This window comes from Dermacentor andersoni, chromosome 6, assembly GCF_023375885.2.
Source record: "Dermacentor andersoni chromosome 6, qqDerAnde1_hic_scaffold, whole genome shotgun sequence".
Lineage (NCBI taxonomy): Eukaryota > Metazoa > Arthropoda > Arachnida > Ixodida > Ixodidae > Dermacentor > Dermacentor andersoni.
Genome location: NC_092819.1, coordinates 8,256,666 through 8,275,430, shown reverse-complemented (window position 1 = coordinate 8,275,430; position 18,765 = coordinate 8,256,666). Strand labels below are relative to the sequence as shown.

General features: G+C 44.9%; 1 protein-coding gene across 3 annotated transcripts in view; it reads right to left on the bottom strand.

Annotated features, from left to right (window-relative positions):
* hlk (hulk) overlaps positions 1-18,765 on the bottom strand; it is a 120,428-nt gene that overhangs the window by 35,358 nt on the left and 66,305 nt on the right. For all 3 annotated transcript variants that reach the window (XM_050169826.2, XM_050169824.2, XM_050169825.2), the window contains exons 13-19: positions 10,635-10,766; positions 8,994-9,179; positions 6,798-6,929; positions 3,491-3,676; positions 3,108-3,248; positions 2,315-2,497; positions 176-313 (exon numbers count right to left, since the gene is read on the bottom strand). In XM_050169826.2, coding sequence (XP_050025783.1) covers positions 176-313; positions 2,315-2,497; positions 3,108-3,248; positions 3,491-3,676; positions 6,798-6,929; positions 8,994-9,179; positions 10,635-10,766 — 1,098 coding nt within the window. The remainder of the gene's footprint in view (positions 1-175; positions 314-2,314; positions 2,498-3,107; positions 3,249-3,490; positions 3,677-6,797; positions 6,930-8,993; positions 9,180-10,634; positions 10,767-18,765) is intronic.

The window sequence follows — 18,765 nt, the reverse complement described above, 5'->3', positions numbered from 1 at the left end:
AGTCTCGCGTTGCTTGCAGCACGCAAGGTGGAATGCACTTGCCATTACCTCCTGCCTTCGGTCACATCGTCCCGAACTGTGTCGAGCAAGCTGTCCTACTCAAGGATGCTATGAAGTATCCAGCAATGCGATTCGTTCGCGAAATATTGACAACCCAGTCACGCGGGGGCCTTACAGAAAAAAACGGCGACGCTTTCCATGTCCTGCAACAGCATCTCCAGCATCCTGCGATCCACGAGCTCGATCTCATCGTCGGACCTCTCCTTCATTTCAGTCAGCCACTTGAGCACTTGGTCTTCGTCCTTGAGGTTTCCTGCAGAACAAAGGAAGAGTTGCACGCCATTACGGAGGACAATGATTTCACGCCGCGCGCTATGAATTGTGGGCACTTGATTAAACGAGCCCCGAAACAACCTCCTTCACTTTTTCCCCCGATGTGTCCTCCGCAATCGGTCGTGAATACTTCGCCATGATAATAGAGAGCTTTAGAATAGGGCCCCAATAGTTTGGGGCACCAAAGAGCTTTGCGGGTGTTAGCGTTGGGGCATGCTGGAGTGAAGAGCTTTAGAATAGGGCTTTGCTTTTGCGGATAGCGTCTTGCGCTGACAGCGCCACTACGGCGTCAATGAAAAGCTATTAGAAATAATTAAATTAAATATACCATTTTAGGATAAGAATAGTAATTTTGCCTTTCGTGTATTCGCGTTTAATTACAATTTATAGGTTATTCCGTAAGCAGCAAACAATTAGTTGCGCTTATATAGTTTTGAGTAACCAACTTTACGTGCCTTCACCAGCCAAGCTAAGCCGTGTTAGGCCGACGAGCCATAATATCCACAATCGAATTCAGAATCAGCGGCGTCTAATGAATCAACCTTCATAACACACGCTAGTTGAGAGATAGCGATAAGCGCGGTCACTTCTCCTAGCTTGCGAACTTCACACGTTACCACGAATCGAACCCAGTTTGGTGCTAGGTTAGAGAGGTCACTTCGATGTTTGTTTTACGCAAATCTTTTGCGGCTACTTTTGGGGCTCCCGCTAAATCCGTGAAATAGCGTGCCCAACGCAAAACCCAAACGCAGTTAGCGTCTCGCGCATGCGCAGTGGCTTCGATGCTATTTCTTTGGGGCCCCTATTCGAAAACTCTCTAATGTAACTGTTCGGTTCCGGTGCCACTCCTTTTCGCTCTTGGTGAGTGGCCTGAGCGGCGCACCGCCCGTGATATGCTGGCCGTGAGTGGCCGATGATGCAAGAGAAAACAGTCGAGTCGAGCGAGTGTACGCGACACCGGCTCCGGCGTCCCCACGCAAACGCGTCGCCACGGGTGTCTTTCTCGAAAGCTCGGAGGAAGCGAAAGAGAACGCGCATGCGCACCTCGTGATGGCGTACAGCACTGCCAATGCCTGAACAAATTCTATGGCCTGCGCATAAAATTTTGGCATCACCAGCTGCCGACCGGCCGTTCGCGAAAGCTCCGCAACAGTGCTTCAACCTCATTTCACCTTGCTGTGTGTTCGTTTTCCGAATCGTTTATATACGATCGTCGCTTTTCCGACGTGTTATCGGTGCGCTATGAAAGGCTAAATGTACGATGCCAAACACGTATTGCGCGCCACGCTGTTCTGGAGGCCATTCGATAGGAAACAAGGTGCGAGCATTTTCATCTAAGATAATGAAAATGCTTGCACACGGAGCAGATGCATCCCTGCCATTCCTCAAAAGGCGCCTACCTAGAAGGTAGTGTTCTTTCCGTAAGCCAGTGCTTTTTCCAGCACAATTCACCGCTGCTCGTGTTCCCTGTGCTCAATGTCTTAAACAGGGCGTTTTAAAATGCAAGCGCCGCGTTGGAAAAAAAAGAGAAAGCAAAAAAAAAAAGAAAGACGTAACGGCGATAGCAACGGTGAATGCGAAAGACGAGTCGCCGCCATTTACAAAGAGAGACCGTAGGGCTTCAGTGGTTTCTGTGTAGGGGGCCTACTTCATTTATTATTTATCTTCACAATACTACATGCATAATATCCAAGCAGGCGTCTCTTTTTGCTCAACACGTACGTCCTTGTGTACAGCGAATGTGATAGGCTTTAGTTCTAGAACGTGTATAAGAACCTGAAGGATAACGGTTACGTTGTCACTCATTCATTTATACAGTCCGCAATATATGATGTGTGGTATCTGGAGTAGTGCTGTACATTTTCTTTGGAGGTCGAAGGAGTTGGTTATGCAGAAATGGTTCGACTGCCGCACTACAGGGAGCATTTATGAGCAGCGAACTCAGTGAAAAGAAGAGCAGGCGCGTTTTTCTTTGGCTCACCATCGTAGTACTGAGGAAACTTCTTCTTGAAGAACACCAGGGCAGGCAGCGAAATGATTTCGTAAGCCTTGGCTATCTTCGGGTCGGTGACCTTGACGAAGTCGATGTCCAATGCCTCTGCTTCGTCGTCGATGTTCTCGAGCTCGGCAAGAACCTTGTCGCATTCCGCGCACTTCGGCTTAGCTGCGTGATGTCAAATCATTGTGAGTGCAAATCTCATCTGCACTCGTGCCATGGATTTGATGTTAAATCGGCACGTGTAGTCGAGCGGCTCTTGCAGTTATGGTATGGTAATAAGTCATTCACACACTACGAAAATAAACGTTTTCACAAACGCACCTTTGACATCGTTAGTTGACATTGCCGGCTGCTGCACAGTCGTGGCACAGCTACTGCGTTCGCGAATAACTGTGCAGGAAACGGCGTCGGTAGGGGGTGGCCGCCAGTTAACGAAGTTAAAATTTAACAACAGTGCGAGAGCGCTACTCTCCGTGTTAGATGAACGGTTTATAATTATAACCGTTTTGCACTGCACAGCCTAATCTATAGCATGTGTCGTATTTAGCCGAACTGCTGTAAAGGAATACTTTATTAATGTCAAACCAACTGAGCCAATAGTTGGTAACACCTTGTAATTATTTTTTATCTGTACTTGATCAGGAATGGTAGGTCATTCCCACATGGACCAAGCGTACCTAATTCTGGTGGAGCTGTCGCCCTGCGCTATTTATCGCCTGACCTGGGAGGCGAACCCTCAAACGCAACTGCAGCAATCGCACTCTGCGAGACTCACTGAAGAAAACTGCCACGTAGTCGTTAGTGCTGAGCAGTTTCTCCAGCATCTTCTGGTTGACGCTCTCGATTTGGTCTGGAATGTCCAACGTCTCCTCGCTCGTCATCCACTTCAGAATCTCGTCTTCGTCCATGAGGTCCCCTGCAAGAAAGCACCACGTGACCGTTGACTCACTCGGTGACACCCGCGAAAGCCGATCCCAATGCCTTCGCATGACGCCAGCAGTTCTATGCAGATAGAGCTACGGCTGTCCCTCCGTTGACCTTCCCGGGTAATTACGTATTTATTCATCCTGTCCTACTATCGACTGGAGTTCGGGGTCAATCGACTGAAGCTATGTGAACCGACGAACCGATCGTAAAACAGTGAAAACAAAAGCCTACCTTTGTAATGAACAGGCTGACCATTCCTGAACAAGACGATGGCCGGAAGACGGGTCACTCCGGCCTGCTTTTTGGCCAACTTGGTGTCATCGGTAGTCACGATAATTATGCCGTGGTCGTCGGACTCGTCATCAATATTTTCGAGCTCTGCCAGGATTTTCGGGCACTCCTTGCAGTTATCAGGCGCTGCGACAAGGAAACGCACGTCTCTGAATGACATACATGACCCGTAATTCACTGCGCTGGCAAGCCGCATGTGAGGCAACTCAAGGCTGATGATTCACAAAGCTAGTGATAAAAACATCCCAAAAAACTATCGTCTTATCTCCACCCTAAGTGATATAAATATTGTATTCGAAAAACTAATAGTCAAACGAATTATGTCTTAACACCAAAGTATTCTTACACCCTGTCAGCATGGGTTTAGAAAGGGTAGGTTAACTGACACAGCAGTCTTGTCCTTATCTCATCTTATTAACTTCCACTTAAATGGAACAGTTTCCACTTAAACAATGTAACAGCTGTAGGTACGTTTCTTGACATAAAAAAAGCCTTTGATACTGTCAACCACAGCACATTATTAAACAAACTAGAATGATATGGTTTTCGTGGAATGTGCCTAGAATTCTTTAAAAATTATCTAGAAAGCCCTAAACAGACATTGCAAATAGATCATACCTGGTCTGAGTTTCTTGAAACAGTCTTGGAGTATACCTGTAGTTGAGTTCTTGGGCCAATATTTTTCGCACTATACATTAACGACCTTCCTAGACTGGTAAAATCTTTTCAATATTTATGTATGCTGACGATACAGCTCTCATATGCGCCCAAGACTCTCCAGACCATACCGTTAATTGTGCGAATTCAGAGCTTGATGATATCCACAAGTGGTTTTGTTCAAACAAACTAACGTTAAATACACAGAAACCCAAGTATATTGTTTTTAATACACCGTGCGAAATTCTAGAGAAACACTCACGTACACTTACACTAAATAATTCAGCGCTAGAACGAGTGAATTCGGTAAAATATCTAGGCGTTATACTTGACGAATCTTTTAACTGGAAACCTCATATCGACGAACATCAAGAAACTTAGTAATGGTTGTTCTCTCTTGTACAAATGCCGAGGCGTATTTGACATACCGAGATTAACAATAACTTATTTCAGTATACTTCATAGCCACTTAAATTACTGTTTAGTTGCCTGTAGTCACACGCACACCGCTCATATTTAGAACCAGGAAATAGCAGTACGCTTTGTGGCAAATTCAGACCACGCTGCACATGCACTGCCACTCTTAATCCGAAGCCTAAGTTGGCCACTCTTGCTTGATTATAAAACTGCGCTAATGGTCCATTCTGGTACAAGCACAAACTATCCAGTCTTCTAATCACATTTTTTATGTTCTCACTACGAAAGCCGTAGCAAAGTACGAGGCAATTACGTCACTGTGGAAGCAGAAAATATCTACGGTAAGAAAACTTACAACTAATGGAGTCGCCGTATGGAATAACCTTCCACTAGAACTAAAACAGAGTAAGAATTTCTCCTTAGCATTGAAATGACGTTTCCTAAGTAATATATAGGCACTTAATATATTAACTGCTAAAAAACATTTGTCAAGACGAGTAATCATTTTGAACTGACTACTATGTATAATTGTGCTGTACTCGTACATACATTGTGTACATACATAATTGTGTTGTACTCTGTGCATACATGAATGTGTTGCTTGTTCTATTGTAAGAATATGTGTACTAATGTTATGAAACTTACCTGTATAAATGCACGAAACATTTTAAATACTATTGCAGCATAATAATCGTTCTATAATTAGTTTTTAAATGTTACAATGTTAGTAAAAATATTTTTGTATGTATCATTATTTTGTTATGTGGCATGCTCTGTTTCATAATTATACTTAAATGAGTCGCAACTAGCCCCAGGCTAAGCATTCGGGTACATTACTGCAATTCCATTTTTGTAAATTCTTTTATTTCAATAAAATTCAATTCAATTAAACTGAGGCGATAGCTGTGCGTGTTTTCATGTGCGCCATATTTCACCGCTGGCGCGACAGTTGTCTGGTGAAAGTGCTGGTAGAAAATACTTTGAACATGGTGGGCAATGAGTGAAAGAAGCAAAATCTTATTTCCTTCTGCACTGGTCAGTTGCCAATGTTAGTGTCATATCTGTAAGTAAAGCGTTCTAGCCAAAAATTTTTTATCGTCATCATCATGAAAGCCTGTAGCTGCCTGCCATGGCGCTTAAAGGGCCCCTCACCAGGTCTGCCCATATTGAGCTGACAAGCGCAGAGCATACAATGCGCGATAACGATCGTGTCTGCAAAGTATTACATCGCTACGCGCCGCGGAAAGGTCTGACATTTCACACCGAACGCCGTTTCCCCTTCTCCTCGCGGCCGCCAGAGGATTACGTACACGTGCTAGTGCGCCTACGTACTCGTGTCCGCTCTGTGACGTCGCTCGTGGTGAAACGTGACTTCGAGAATTATTCAAGGTAACATCTGTTATTTGTGAAATATGTTGCTTGAATAGACACACAAACACACAAACCGAATGTCTGCATGTTTTTGTTTTACTTCCCACCACAGCAAGAGAGATGTACTTCCGCTTTGTCTGCTTCTTCCCACGTCGTGCAGTCGCGCGCGCAGACACCGAAACTATGTCATTTTCTATCGTGTTCCAGCGCGGGATCATGCTCTGTGATCCGCCTGTGTCTGCCTCAGTATTCGTGTAGCGCAGACTTATAGCACTAGTCAGGTGCCCTCGTGCACAGCGAGCAAAATCGTGTGCTGCGCGAAACGAGACGATCGCAACAGCTCGCACGCGACGCCGTCAGCGGAAGTGCGCCGCGCGGCGAAAACGCGAGGAGAAAAAAAAAAATTAAGGCAGGGCCCGTGCCGCATGCGTCAAGCGATCCTCGAGGACCGGTATGGGAGAACGCAGGGAAGGAATTTCGCTTGCGGAGGCTAGACGGGGCATGTGGAGAGAGCGTCTATATTTGCGGTGAAGCTCGCCTCCTGAAATCATGGGTTCGCGACACTGAAATATTTCTATTTCGGCTATTAATGAGCCGATTTGAAAAATTTCTGTGGCAGAACACTCCCTAGGGGACACGTAACAACTTCCAGCGTATAATAAAAATGTGCTATGGGACCTGGTGAGGGGCCCTTTAAGGAAGCGGCCGTCGACTGCTTTAGAGACAGGGAAATGTAGCTGCAACTTCACTATGGCCAAATTCTCATATTAAAAACAAAAAGCATCGTGGGACGGAAACGCACCAAAGAACACCATGACGTATTCTTTTTGACGGAGCAGCATTTCCAGTATTTCTTCGGTGACCTCCTCAATGGTGTCCTCGGACTTTTGGTGTAGGACCCACTTCAGGACCTCCTCTTCGTCTTTCAGGTTGCCTGCAATGAAACACGCTGTAATTGACAACGTAAGCCTCTCGTAGCAGCAAAGTGGTAGCGAAGGCCGTCCTCGTAAGAGTACGCTACTCGTGGCTCCGAGACCGCAGTTTCTGTCGCCGCCGATACTCGACATCGCGAGGTCTCTTGTGGGTGCGGCGGGCTCTTGTGGTTTGGATGTGCGCCAGCGGCGTCATATGTTGTGCTACCGGTGTTTGTGAGGAAGTCGGTTCAAGACGTAGCCTTGCATATGTATATAGCAGACGTGCGACATTTAAGATCAGCAGAAAATAAAACTAACCGGAGAAATAGATAAGTCGGTAATCTAGTGAGACAATATTTCGTTTGGGAAACAGCTTTCATCATTCTCAAATGGGTGCCAGGGATGCTTAAATTCCGCTGCATACTTTGACAAATTGGTTTAAAATGAAATGAAATAAATTATGGGGTTTTACGTGCCAAACTCACGATCTGATTATGAGGCACGCCGTAGTTGGGGACTACGGAATAATTTGGACCACCTGGGGTTCTTTAACATGTACCTATATCTAAGTACACGAGTGTTTTCGCATTTCGCCCCCATTGAAATGCGGCTGCCATGGCCGTGATTTGATTCTGGTATCTCGTGCAACCACGGCGGGTGACAAGTTGGTGGGTCTCTTAGCTATAGAATTCTTTTCCGTGAAAAAAAAAAAGAATGAGAGGAAGAGATAAAGCAAGAGGTGAAAGGCAGAGAGGTTAACCAGATTAACTGTCCGGTTGGCTACTCCGCACAGGAGGATTGGGCAAGGGCAGAAAATATCAGAAAAGCGGAGCAGATAAAAAAAAATGAACGCATCAGTTCGTATATATGCACTATTGATTTTGATCTATCCCGTTGGTTTTAAAAAGAGCACTAGCGCATTTAAATCATTTCGGGCCCACGTCGGCTGCAACCAGGGTCCAAGAATTTTAGCTTCCGTAAGGGGACGGTTGTCAGTCTTGTCAAGCGTGATGCTGAGGACTTTTCTTTGTACATTACAATCGCCAATTCGCACCCATAAACTTCACTTTCCGGGCTTGTGGCCTTTCTGATGAGGTTGTAGTTGGCATTAGTAAAATATACTCCAAGCCATACACGACAAATAGGAATTACTTCCCGTCGCGGAAAAATGAACGGAATCATAGGCGGCGTCTTGTGAGGGCACGGTTATTAAATGAAGTATGGGACGCGCCAACGTTCAAGGACAATAGTTTGGCTACACTTACGCTGACATGTACGGACTGAATGGGGGCAATACGAAGGAACAATTAGCAGTACCACCTGTAGAAAGCATTTATATTAGAGTGACAGACAGCAGCGCACAGGTGGCCAATTGAGTGAGGGTGTCGGCTTATAGCGAAATATCATCGTGGCTTTTTAGTTCAGGCAGATGTGTCGATTGCGTATTTCCTCACTCATGTTCTTCGGTTCCCTCGCTGCTTCTGTGGTATTACAAGCAGTCCACATACTCGTATGTCTTGTTAGGCTGTGCCATTCTGTTCCTGTCCACTTGCTTCTCCTGTTCCAAGCCTTAAAATGGCTCATTAAGTATTCTTGGGCTTGACTATCTCGCTTTCTGTTCGGGTTGTTGGTTACTTAAGCAGTGTTTTATGGATATTTTCTCCTTCCCCATCATCATCATCATCATCATCATCATCATCATCATCATCATCATCATCATATTTTATGTCCACTGCAGGACGAAGGCCTCTCCCTGCGATCTCCAATGACCTCTGTCCTGCGCCAACCGATTCCAACTAGCGCCCGCAAATTTCCTAATTTCATCCTAGTCTACTGCCGTCCTCGACAGCGCTCCCGCTCTCTTGGTACCCATTATGTAACCCTAATGACCCAACGATTATCTAACCCATATTAGGTAGCAAACCAGGAGGTATCTGACCATAACTTGCGCGCCTTCCTTTTTCTGTCGCTCTCTCTGCCTTAAAGGTCTGCCCCGCAAAGTTGCTACGCATAATTTTCTCGCTCGGAATTACCGCCTGGCTTCTACCGTGGCTTTGGCGTATGGCTCATGCACAAAGACGCACCTTCGTAGACGTTTGGGATCTTGTCCTCGAAGTACACGATGGCAGGCAGCTCGTCGAGGATGCCGAAGTCTTTGGCCACGCTGTCGTCGTCGATCTTGACGAAGGGCACCTTGTGCTTGTCCAGGTCGTCGTCAATGTTCTCCAGCTCGGCGAGTACCTCGGCGCTCCCTTTGTGGTCCTTGTCATCTGAGAGAGCCCGCATGCACCGGCCAATGCGAAATGTTTACGGTCGCTCACGTTGATTTAACGTTAACGAGATTTTCATTTCGTTTTCCTCTCTTGGTTTTAATTAACGTATACAATGGCAAAGTACACACTTTTGGGACCCAACAAATTTGTTAAAGGGACCCTACCGAGTGTTACTAGGAAAAACACACTTCTATAGCAGCTGTTTTTTTATCACATAAAACTGAAATAAAATCACATAAAACTGAAATAGCTGAAAAGTAAAACAAGAAAATACAGCAGTAGGGAAAATTTCACAAATGAGATACAGTTTTCTAACAATTTTCTTTTTTACGTCATCGAAAACTTTTTTGAATTATGATCACATTTTCTACGCAGCTCCTTGTCATGAATCTTTTCCTATCGTCTCGGACAGTTCCTGAGCTATATTACACAACAATACTGCTTCTTGAAACTTTTATTTTTTAGATCATCAATTCGTAGCCCTTAATTCACAGTTTCAATCCTTCTAATTTAATCTTCACCGCTTTTAGCGCACGAAAAAGGAAGCGTAGGCATTCAAATATGTATAATTGTACGCAGCAAAATCGGGACAGCCTCGTTAGTTTGCCCGAATTGCCACTACGTGGTGCTCCGCGGCCTTCCCTACTAGGCACCTACTAGGTTTTCTAACTTTACGATTACAAAGAGTGGCACCATAAAGTTAATGCAATAATCAGCGAATGAACAAAATTTTAGTAATGGATTGAGCGAACTGGCCTTATCACAAATCATTCATTACAGATAATTAAAAACCATCAGCCACCGCTTGCGCAGAGAGTTCTTGGCGAGGACAAGCTTATATTTACCCCAAAGTGCTATCTTTCAAAACAATCGTTTCAAACTCCCATTTTAAACGTAGTTCAGGAAGTCTAGACAGCGCTTCTCCATTTTCCTTCTGTTTGTCCTGTCCCATACGTTGTTCTATGGTTCACAATTACACCAACTTGTGAGCTTTCTTTTCTGAAATATATACATTTTTAAGTTCTACACTTTAACACACGTCATAGCATAGTGCCAAAGGGAAAGAGTAGCCCTGTTTAGTAAATGAACTACAAGGCGTTAATTGTGCAGGACTTACTTTCACCCATTGTGTGTCATTCACGAAAAATTAAGTCAACAAATTTCATTTACATACCCTGCGACAGTGGGCAAACTCGCAGTAGATATGTACTGGACTAGGTTGCACTCTTATAGAATTTTTGTGGGTTTGAATATGTGAAAAGCTAGACGAAGTTGGGGTGCGCACCATGTGATTTCATATAAGGACGCCAAACACACCTAGAGTAACATTTGTGAGTTGAATTTATATAATAGACATCTGCATCGCCTTTTTTCGATAGTCTCAAAGTCATCTGTTGGCGTGCTGTACATTAAAATAAAGTATTGATGCAATGCAAATGAACAGTGACTCACAGAACAAGACTACCAGGAAAGGATTTTCGTCTATAAGCTCGAACAGCATCTTCTCCGTGATTTCCTCGATTTCTTCGGATTCTTTTTGCTTGATAAACCAGGCTAGGACTTTGTCTTCATCCATTAGGTCTCCTGAAAAAAACAAAAAACAAATGTGCGTCGTTCGCAAGATGTGTCAGGATTTATGTTTCAGAATAAGAAACGCAAGTAAATCATGTGCCGCGTGTAATTTCCGTGCTGTGAACCCGTGAACCTGTGCCGCTTAAATAGCAGAGGTGACTCCGGCACTCGTTCGCCGTCCGATCGGCCAGTGAGACACGCGGCGAACCACGTGCGGCGCAGCTATAGGAGGCGCTGTCAACAAGGCACGACTGTGAGGCCGAAATTGTCAGCTAAGTGACGCCGTCCACGAACAGAAAACGGCGCTAAACGACAGGAGAAAGAGAGGGACACAGACCACAGCGCTCACTAACAACCAAGTGTCTTTATTCTTTCAGTCACGATGATGAGGAAGTAGATCAGTTTTATGAAGATGTTGAGTTAACGATGAGAAAAGTGCAAACTCAGTATACTGTAGCAATGGGCACATCAATGCAAAGGTGGGGAAAAAGCAGGCTGGTGAACAAGGAATTGGCAACTACGGCGTCGATTCTAAGAACGCTAGAGGAGAGAGGCTGGTAGAACTCGCAGAAAGGAATAAGCTTCGAATAATCAACACCTTTTTCAGGAAGCGTAGCAAGAGATAGTGGACCTAAAAAATCCCGAATGGTGAAACAATAAATGAAATTGACTTCATACTTTATGTTGATCCCAGCATAGTGCAGGATGTAGAAGTGAAAGGTAGGGTAAAGTGCAGGGATCATAGGTTAGTGAGGGCTAGCATTCACCTCAATTTGAAGAGAGAAACAGCAAAATTGGTCGAGAAGAAGCAGGTCAACCTAGAGTCAGTAAGGGTAAAAGCAGACAAATTCAGGCTGGTACTTGCCAACAAACATGCAGCCTCAAAACAGAGAGATGATGATGATGACATAGAGGTAATGAATCAAACCGTAACGAGGCTGGCTTCAGAGGCAGCAATTGAAGTGGGAGGCAAGGCACCAAGGCAACCAGTAGGCAAGCTCTCCCAAGTAACAAAGGACTTAATAAAGAAACGACAAAGAATGAAAGTGTCCAACTCAAGAGATAAGATAGAATTCGCGGAACTGTCAAAACTGATCAACAAGGCGAAAATAAGTGATATTCGAAGCTATACTGTGAGAAAGACTGAAGAAGCCGTAAAACATGGACGCAGTCTGAAATCAGTGAGAAGGAAATTTGGCGTAGGACAAACCAAGATGTATGCACTGAAAGATAAGCAGGGTAATAACATCAGCAATCTCGAAGGTATAGTAAAAGCAGTGGAAGAATTGTATACTGAACTGTACAGTACCCGGAGGACAACTCCATTGGAAACACTAATGAACAGGATACAGAAACTCCTCCTATAACTAGCGATGAGGTCAGAAGGGCCTTGCAAGACATGAAACGAGGAAGAGCTGAAGGAGAAGATGGAATGACAGTCAATTTAATCAAAGATGGAGGAGACATAATGCTTGGAAAACTGGCGGCTCCTTATATAAAGTGTCTATCGACTGCGAAGGTCCCAGAAAACTGGAAGAATGCAAACATTATACTAATCCACAAAAAAGGAGACGTTAAAGAATTGAAAAACTATAGGCCCATTAGCTTATTCCCAGTATTACATCAAATATTTACCAAAATAACCTCCTATAGAATGAGGGTAACACTGGACTTTCGTCAACCAAGGAAACAGGCTGGCTTCAGGAAGGGATACCCTACAATGGATCACATCCACGTCATTAATCAGGTTATCGAGGAATTCGCAGAGTACGATAAGCCTCTCTATATGGTTTTCATAGATTACGAAAAGGCATATGATTCAGTAGAGATATCAGCAGTCATAGAGGCGCTACGTAATCAAGGAGTGCAGAACGCTTACGTAAATACCTTGGAAAATAACTACAGAGGTTCTACAGCTACCTTAATTATACACAAGAAAAGCAGGAAGTACCTATAAAGAAAGGGGTCAGGCAGGGAGACACAATCTCTCCAATGCTATTCACTGCGCGCTTGGAAGAAGTATTCAAGCTATTAAACTTGTGGGGATCGCACGCGCATCCCGATATCTCCGGAGCGGCCACGCGGTTATCACGCGATAATCACGTGCTCGCTCGCGGAGGGTAGCGGGGAGAGGGCACCTTCGCCGCTCCCGCTGCTCTTCGCGCCTGGCCGCGACGCTGCAGCCAAGGCACCCCGTTCCCTCCTTTCCCTTTCTTGGAACCGGGGAGACTCCCTCTCCGCCGCTCGGGGAGAAGCGCTATTCCCCCGATGCACCGTTGTCTTTCGGCTGAAGAGCTTGCGACAGGCCGCATCTCAACTCAGCCGCTGAGACCGCCGCACGCCGTCCCCCTGTTGCGCCCGGCCTTTGTGTGCGACTGACCGCCCCAGGGCCCGAGCGCGGATCCACTCTGGGTGAGCTGAACCCTTATCAGCCTCTTTTGTGGTTCCCACATTGTGCGGTTTGTTTCACCCCAGACGTGCGGAATGCTCCGCCGCTGTGGTTTTTGTGTTGTATTTGTATGTGTTGTTGCTGTTGTTGTCTGTTGGTATCCTTGTACTCTAAGGTGAATAAACACCTTAGGTCGAGACTCACCCTGTCCCCCCTGGCCTGAACCCGCCGTGGTCGCAACTCACTGCGAACCGCGGGTTAGGGGTCACAGCTCTGACTGCTAGGGCTGCTGCGAAAGTGCTAGCGAGCGACTGCCGCTCCATCGGCGCTGTGCGATCCAGAGAAGGGTCAGGTGCGCACGCGCGAGCCTGAGTAATACCCCTATATTTGCCCCACGTTGGGCGCCAAATATAGGGGTATTACTCAGGCTCGCGCGTGCGCACCTGACCCTTTTCTGGATCGCACAGCGCCGATGGAGCGGCAGTCGCTCGCTAGCACTTTCGCAGCAGCCCTAGCAGTCAGAGCTGTGACCCCTAACCCGCGGTTCGCAGTGAGTTGCGACCACGGCGGGTTCAGGCCAGGGGGGACAGGGTGAGTCTCGACCTAAGGTGTTTATTCACCTTAGAGTACAAGGATACCAACAGACAACAACAGCAACAACACATACAAATACAACACAAAAACCACAGCGGCGGAGCATTCCGCACGTCTGGGGTGAAACAAACCGCACAATGTGGGAACCACAAAAGAGGCTGATAAGGGTTCAGCTCACCCAGAGTGGATCCGCGCTCGGGCCCTGGGGCGGTCAGTCGCACACAAAGGCCGGGCGCAACAGGGGGACGGCGTGCGGCGGTCTCAGCGGCTGAGTTGAGATGCGGCCTGTCGCAAGCTCTTCAGCCGAAAGACAACGGTGCATCGGGGGAATAGCGCTTCTCCCCGAGCGGCGGAGAGGGAGTCTCCCCGGTTCCAAGAAAGGGAAAGGAGGGAACGGGGTGCCTTGGCTGCAGCGTCGCGGCCAGGCGCGAAGAGCAGCGGGAGCGGCGAAGGTGCCCTCTCCCCGCTACCCTCCGCGAGCGAGCACGTGATTATCGCGTGATAACCGCGTGGCCGCTCCGGAGATATCGGGATGCGCGTGCGATCCCCACAAACTGGAAAGGCATAGGAGTAAGGATCGACGGCGAATATCGCAGTAGCCTTCGGTTTGCGATGACATTGTTCTATTCAGCAACAATGCAGACGAGATACAACACATGATTGAGGACCTAAACAGGGAGAGTGTGGGAGTGGCGTTGAAGATTAATATGCAGAAGACAAAGATAATGATGAATAGCCGGGCAAAGGAACAAGAGTTGAGAATCGCCAGTCAGCGTCTAGAGTCTGTGAAGGAGTACGTTTACCTAGGTCAATCAATCACAGGGAACCATGATCATGAGAAGGACATTTACAAAAGAATAAATATGGGTTGGATCACATACGGCAGACATTGTCAGCTCCTGACTGGAAGCTTACCATTATCATTGAAAATGAAGGTGTACAATCAGTGCATTTTACCAGTGCTGACATATGGGGCAGAGTCTTGAAGTCCGACAAAGAAGCTTGAGAACAAGGACTGCCCAAAGAGCGATGGGACAAAGATTGCTAGGCATACCGTTAAGAGACAGAAAGAGAGCGGTTTGGATCAGAGAGCAAACGGGTATAGACGATATTCTAACTGACATCGAGAAAAAAATGGAGCTGGGCAGGTCATGTAATGTGCCGGTTAGATAACCGTTGGACCATTAGGGCTACAGAATGGGTACACAAGAGAAGGAAAACGCAGTCGAGGACGGCAGAAGACCAGGTGGAGCGATGGAATTAGGAAATTCGCGGGCGCTGCTATATAGTTGGAATCGGTTGGCGCAAGGACAGGGGTCATTGGAGATCGCAGGGAGAGGCGTTCGTCCTGCAGTGGACATAAAAGAGGGTGCTGCTGCTGCTGATGATGATGTCTTTATTCTTTCAGTCAGCATATACAGGTTATCCTACATAACTTGAGCCAAAGTTCTAAATATGAAAGACACTCCGGACGCGAGTTGAACCGAATGCATAATGTTGGCACTGGCCTAGAGTTACTTAGGCTATTTTTTATTTTCCCCTTAACTAAAGGATTAGTTATGTTTATTTAATCTCGGCAGCAGTAGTCACGGCGATCGCACGCTTTTCTAAGCGCTCCGGTGCACATCTTCAGGTGGGTGAAATCTTACCCTACTAGCCTGAGAGCTTTTACATTTGCCGTGACTGCTGCTGGTGGATATCAACTATCGCTTGTACTTGCTTTTCGGTACTGTTGTTGTCATAGTGTTATCCGAACAGCATGCTTATTTCTCCCTTTGTCCAGTGTAAATGTCAAAGGAGCTTGTTAAACTTTTTGAAGAACTGAAACGAGACCTTAAACAAGAGTTCCGCAAACTGCGGGAAAGTCTCGAAAGGGACATAAGAAAGGACATCCGCGAGATAAAGAAGAGCGTAGACTTCATAAACAAGAGTTATGAAGAAATGAAAACGTACGTGAACCACGTTTAATTGGAAAATAAGGACCCAAGAACATCCGTGGCAAATCTAGAAAAGGAACGAGACGCTTTGCGTGCTCAAGTTAGAGAGCATGAAGTGAGACTTCTACAAAATGGACAGCACATGCGGTTTCACAGCGTTTAAGTGAAAGGTGTTCCAAAGACACAAGGTGAGAATGTCATGGAGATCACAAGAAAGATAGCAAAGGCTATTAAGATGCCCCTTGAAAGTAGAGACATCGAGGTCTGTCGCCGCGTTCGAACCATGGTAAATACAGAAGCTCCAAATACAGTGGAGCAGTTTGCTCACAGATCAGTCCGTGACTGCTTTTTTGAGAAAGCTCGAAAGCAGATGATAACGTCAGAGGACATTGAACTTGAACCCAAGGCCCCCATCTTCATTAATGAGCACTGGAGCCCTTCTATGAAGAAACTGCTCGGTGCGGCAAATGGAAATAAAAGAAGAGTGCCCGTGGAAATATGCATGGACTCGGAATGGCAAAATATTTGTGCGCAGAACAGATACCTCAGCAGTCATAGCGATCACCCAGTTTGATGATTTGCATCAAATTGTGTAGTTGTACCTGCAGGCACCTAAAATGTGTTGCAGGCACCCGACATGGTTTATCAGCCGCATTAAATTAAGCATATAGTGAAACAAAAAAATCTCCTTTGTCCCTTTTTCATTTAAACGTTATATCCTTAACAAACAATGAAGGGGAATTAGCTGTTCTACTGGATACTTTCGGAGTGTCCCTTAAAGCAATAATGTTAACTGAAACCTGGTACACAACAGCATCGATTGTATTTCACTGTCCTGGCTATCAGTGCTTTTATCAGAATCAGAATCAGAATCGGTTTTTATTGAGATCATTAGAATGATTACAAGTTGTTAATATTCAGGAGGAGGTCCCGGAGTCAAAGACTGCAATGGGACCTCCTTTACAAAGTAAACGTAATAAAACAAAAGTACAGCAGTTTTCAACAAATTGTTAACATATAAAAATTACAGGTTTTAGTATGAATACCATGGTTGAAGAATTACATATGCATAAATGTCATGAAAAAGAGCACTGTAACACAATCTCGTTGACAACTGATAAAGTAACTGCGTAGATGACGTTACGAACACAGTAGAATTAGTTAACTCGCATGTATATGTGAGGCAGAAACAGAAACGTAACTGTATGGCATTGAAAATGAAATGAAGGCACCCTGAAAGAATGGTTGTGAGTATGGACTAGGCATCAGTATTCGACAGAACGTAATCTTTTAGTTGTTTCTTGAATTCGTGAATTTTAAGTGTTTTTATGTATAATGGTAGTGTGTTCCAGAATGTGACAGATGAAAAATGGACGCTCTGTTTGCCATAATTAGTATGTATTTTAGGTAAAATGAAGTTCCTATTTATTGCAAACCTGGTAATATTAGTATTTAATAGAGAAGATTGTGGTAACAAGCTGTCGCATCGTGTGTAATTGATTTGACGGAACAAAAAGGTACCTAGATTATATTTAACGAGTTGTGTGACTGTAAGAATGTGATTAGTTCGTAAAAGATATGAGGCGTTGTTGTTATATGGGCTAAATGTAATTATCCTAATAGCCTGATTCTGTAGAATTTGCAATGAGTTTAAATGGGTTACGTAAGTGTTTCCCCAGCAAGTAACGCAGTAATTAATGTGGGAATGAATAAATGAAAAGTATAATGATAGTAATGTTTGATGGTGAAATATGTTTCGTGCTGTTAGAAGTACCCTAATCCTGTAGGTAATCTTCTGTTTTGGTTTGGTTATGTGTTCAGTAAATTTAAGATGTTTGTCAACTTCTATGCCAAGATAATTGCATGAAAAACTTGCAGGGATAGGACTTTCGCCCAATAAGATAGGAGGAATGGAGTGAAGTGTTCGTTGGTGAGAAGTGAATACAACAAATTTCGTTTTAGACGGGTTTATCTGTAGCTGGTTAGTATGGCACCACTCCAGCAGGCTGTGTAAGTCGCCATTAAGGTTAGATACTAAGGTTGTGATACATTTATTGGAATTAATAATAGTAGTATCATCTGCATAAAGTATACATTTCGAAAAGGACAGGCAGTTAGGCAGATCATTGACGTATAATAAAAATAAAAGCGGACCCAATATGGAACCCTGGGGCACGCCAATATTAGTGAACATGGTTTTAGAATGAACGACTGAAATGGTTACTACCTGCATTCTGTCTGTTAAGTAATTTTGTAGTAACAAGAGTGCTGGGCCGGTGATTCCCAATGATTCAAGCTTACGAAATGAAATGCGGTGATTTATTTTCTCAAACGCTTTGCTTAAGTCTACAAACACTGAAGCTGCATAATTCCCTTCATCGATAGCGAGTTTTAGTTGATCGGTTAGAGCAACGAGAGCCAGTTCGGTCGAGTAACCCGAGCGAAAGCCGTATTGGAATGGTGCGAGAATGTTAAATTTTGTAAGGTAATTAGCTAAACGTTTTTCTATTAGCTTTTCGATTACCTTACTAAAGAAAGGTAATACACAGATGGGGCGATAATTGGAAATTAAAGAGCGGTCACCTTTCTTAAAAATTGGGGTCATCTTGCCTTGTTTTAGTTCTTGTGGGAAACTGCTTGATTTAAACATGAAGTTGACTATGTCTGCATTTTCATGTTGTTTATAATGTTTAGAACTTCCTGGGATGTAGATGGAAGTAAAAAGAAAGAATGTGGCAGGTGCTGGGGCACGGGATTGTCATGCGCAGGTGACTGTAGCCCGCTGCTAAAGAAGAAATCAGCAAACGCATCAGCTATTTCTTTGGCGGTCTTGTACACCATACCCTGATAAGCAATTCCTGTTGTAGCTTCGCGATTATTTGCCCTGTTTAAGAAGGAGTTAACAATTTCCCATTTCTTTTCACGTTTCTACCGCATGTCAAAATTTTTCTTTCGTACCATGTTTTTTTAGCTTTTTTCAAAGTGGCAGAAAGCTGGTTAGAAAACTTTTTGTACCGAATGGCTAAATTCTTGTTAAATGGTTGTCGTTTGGTTTTCTTATAAAGATTATCCTTTTTGCGCATTAAAGCTG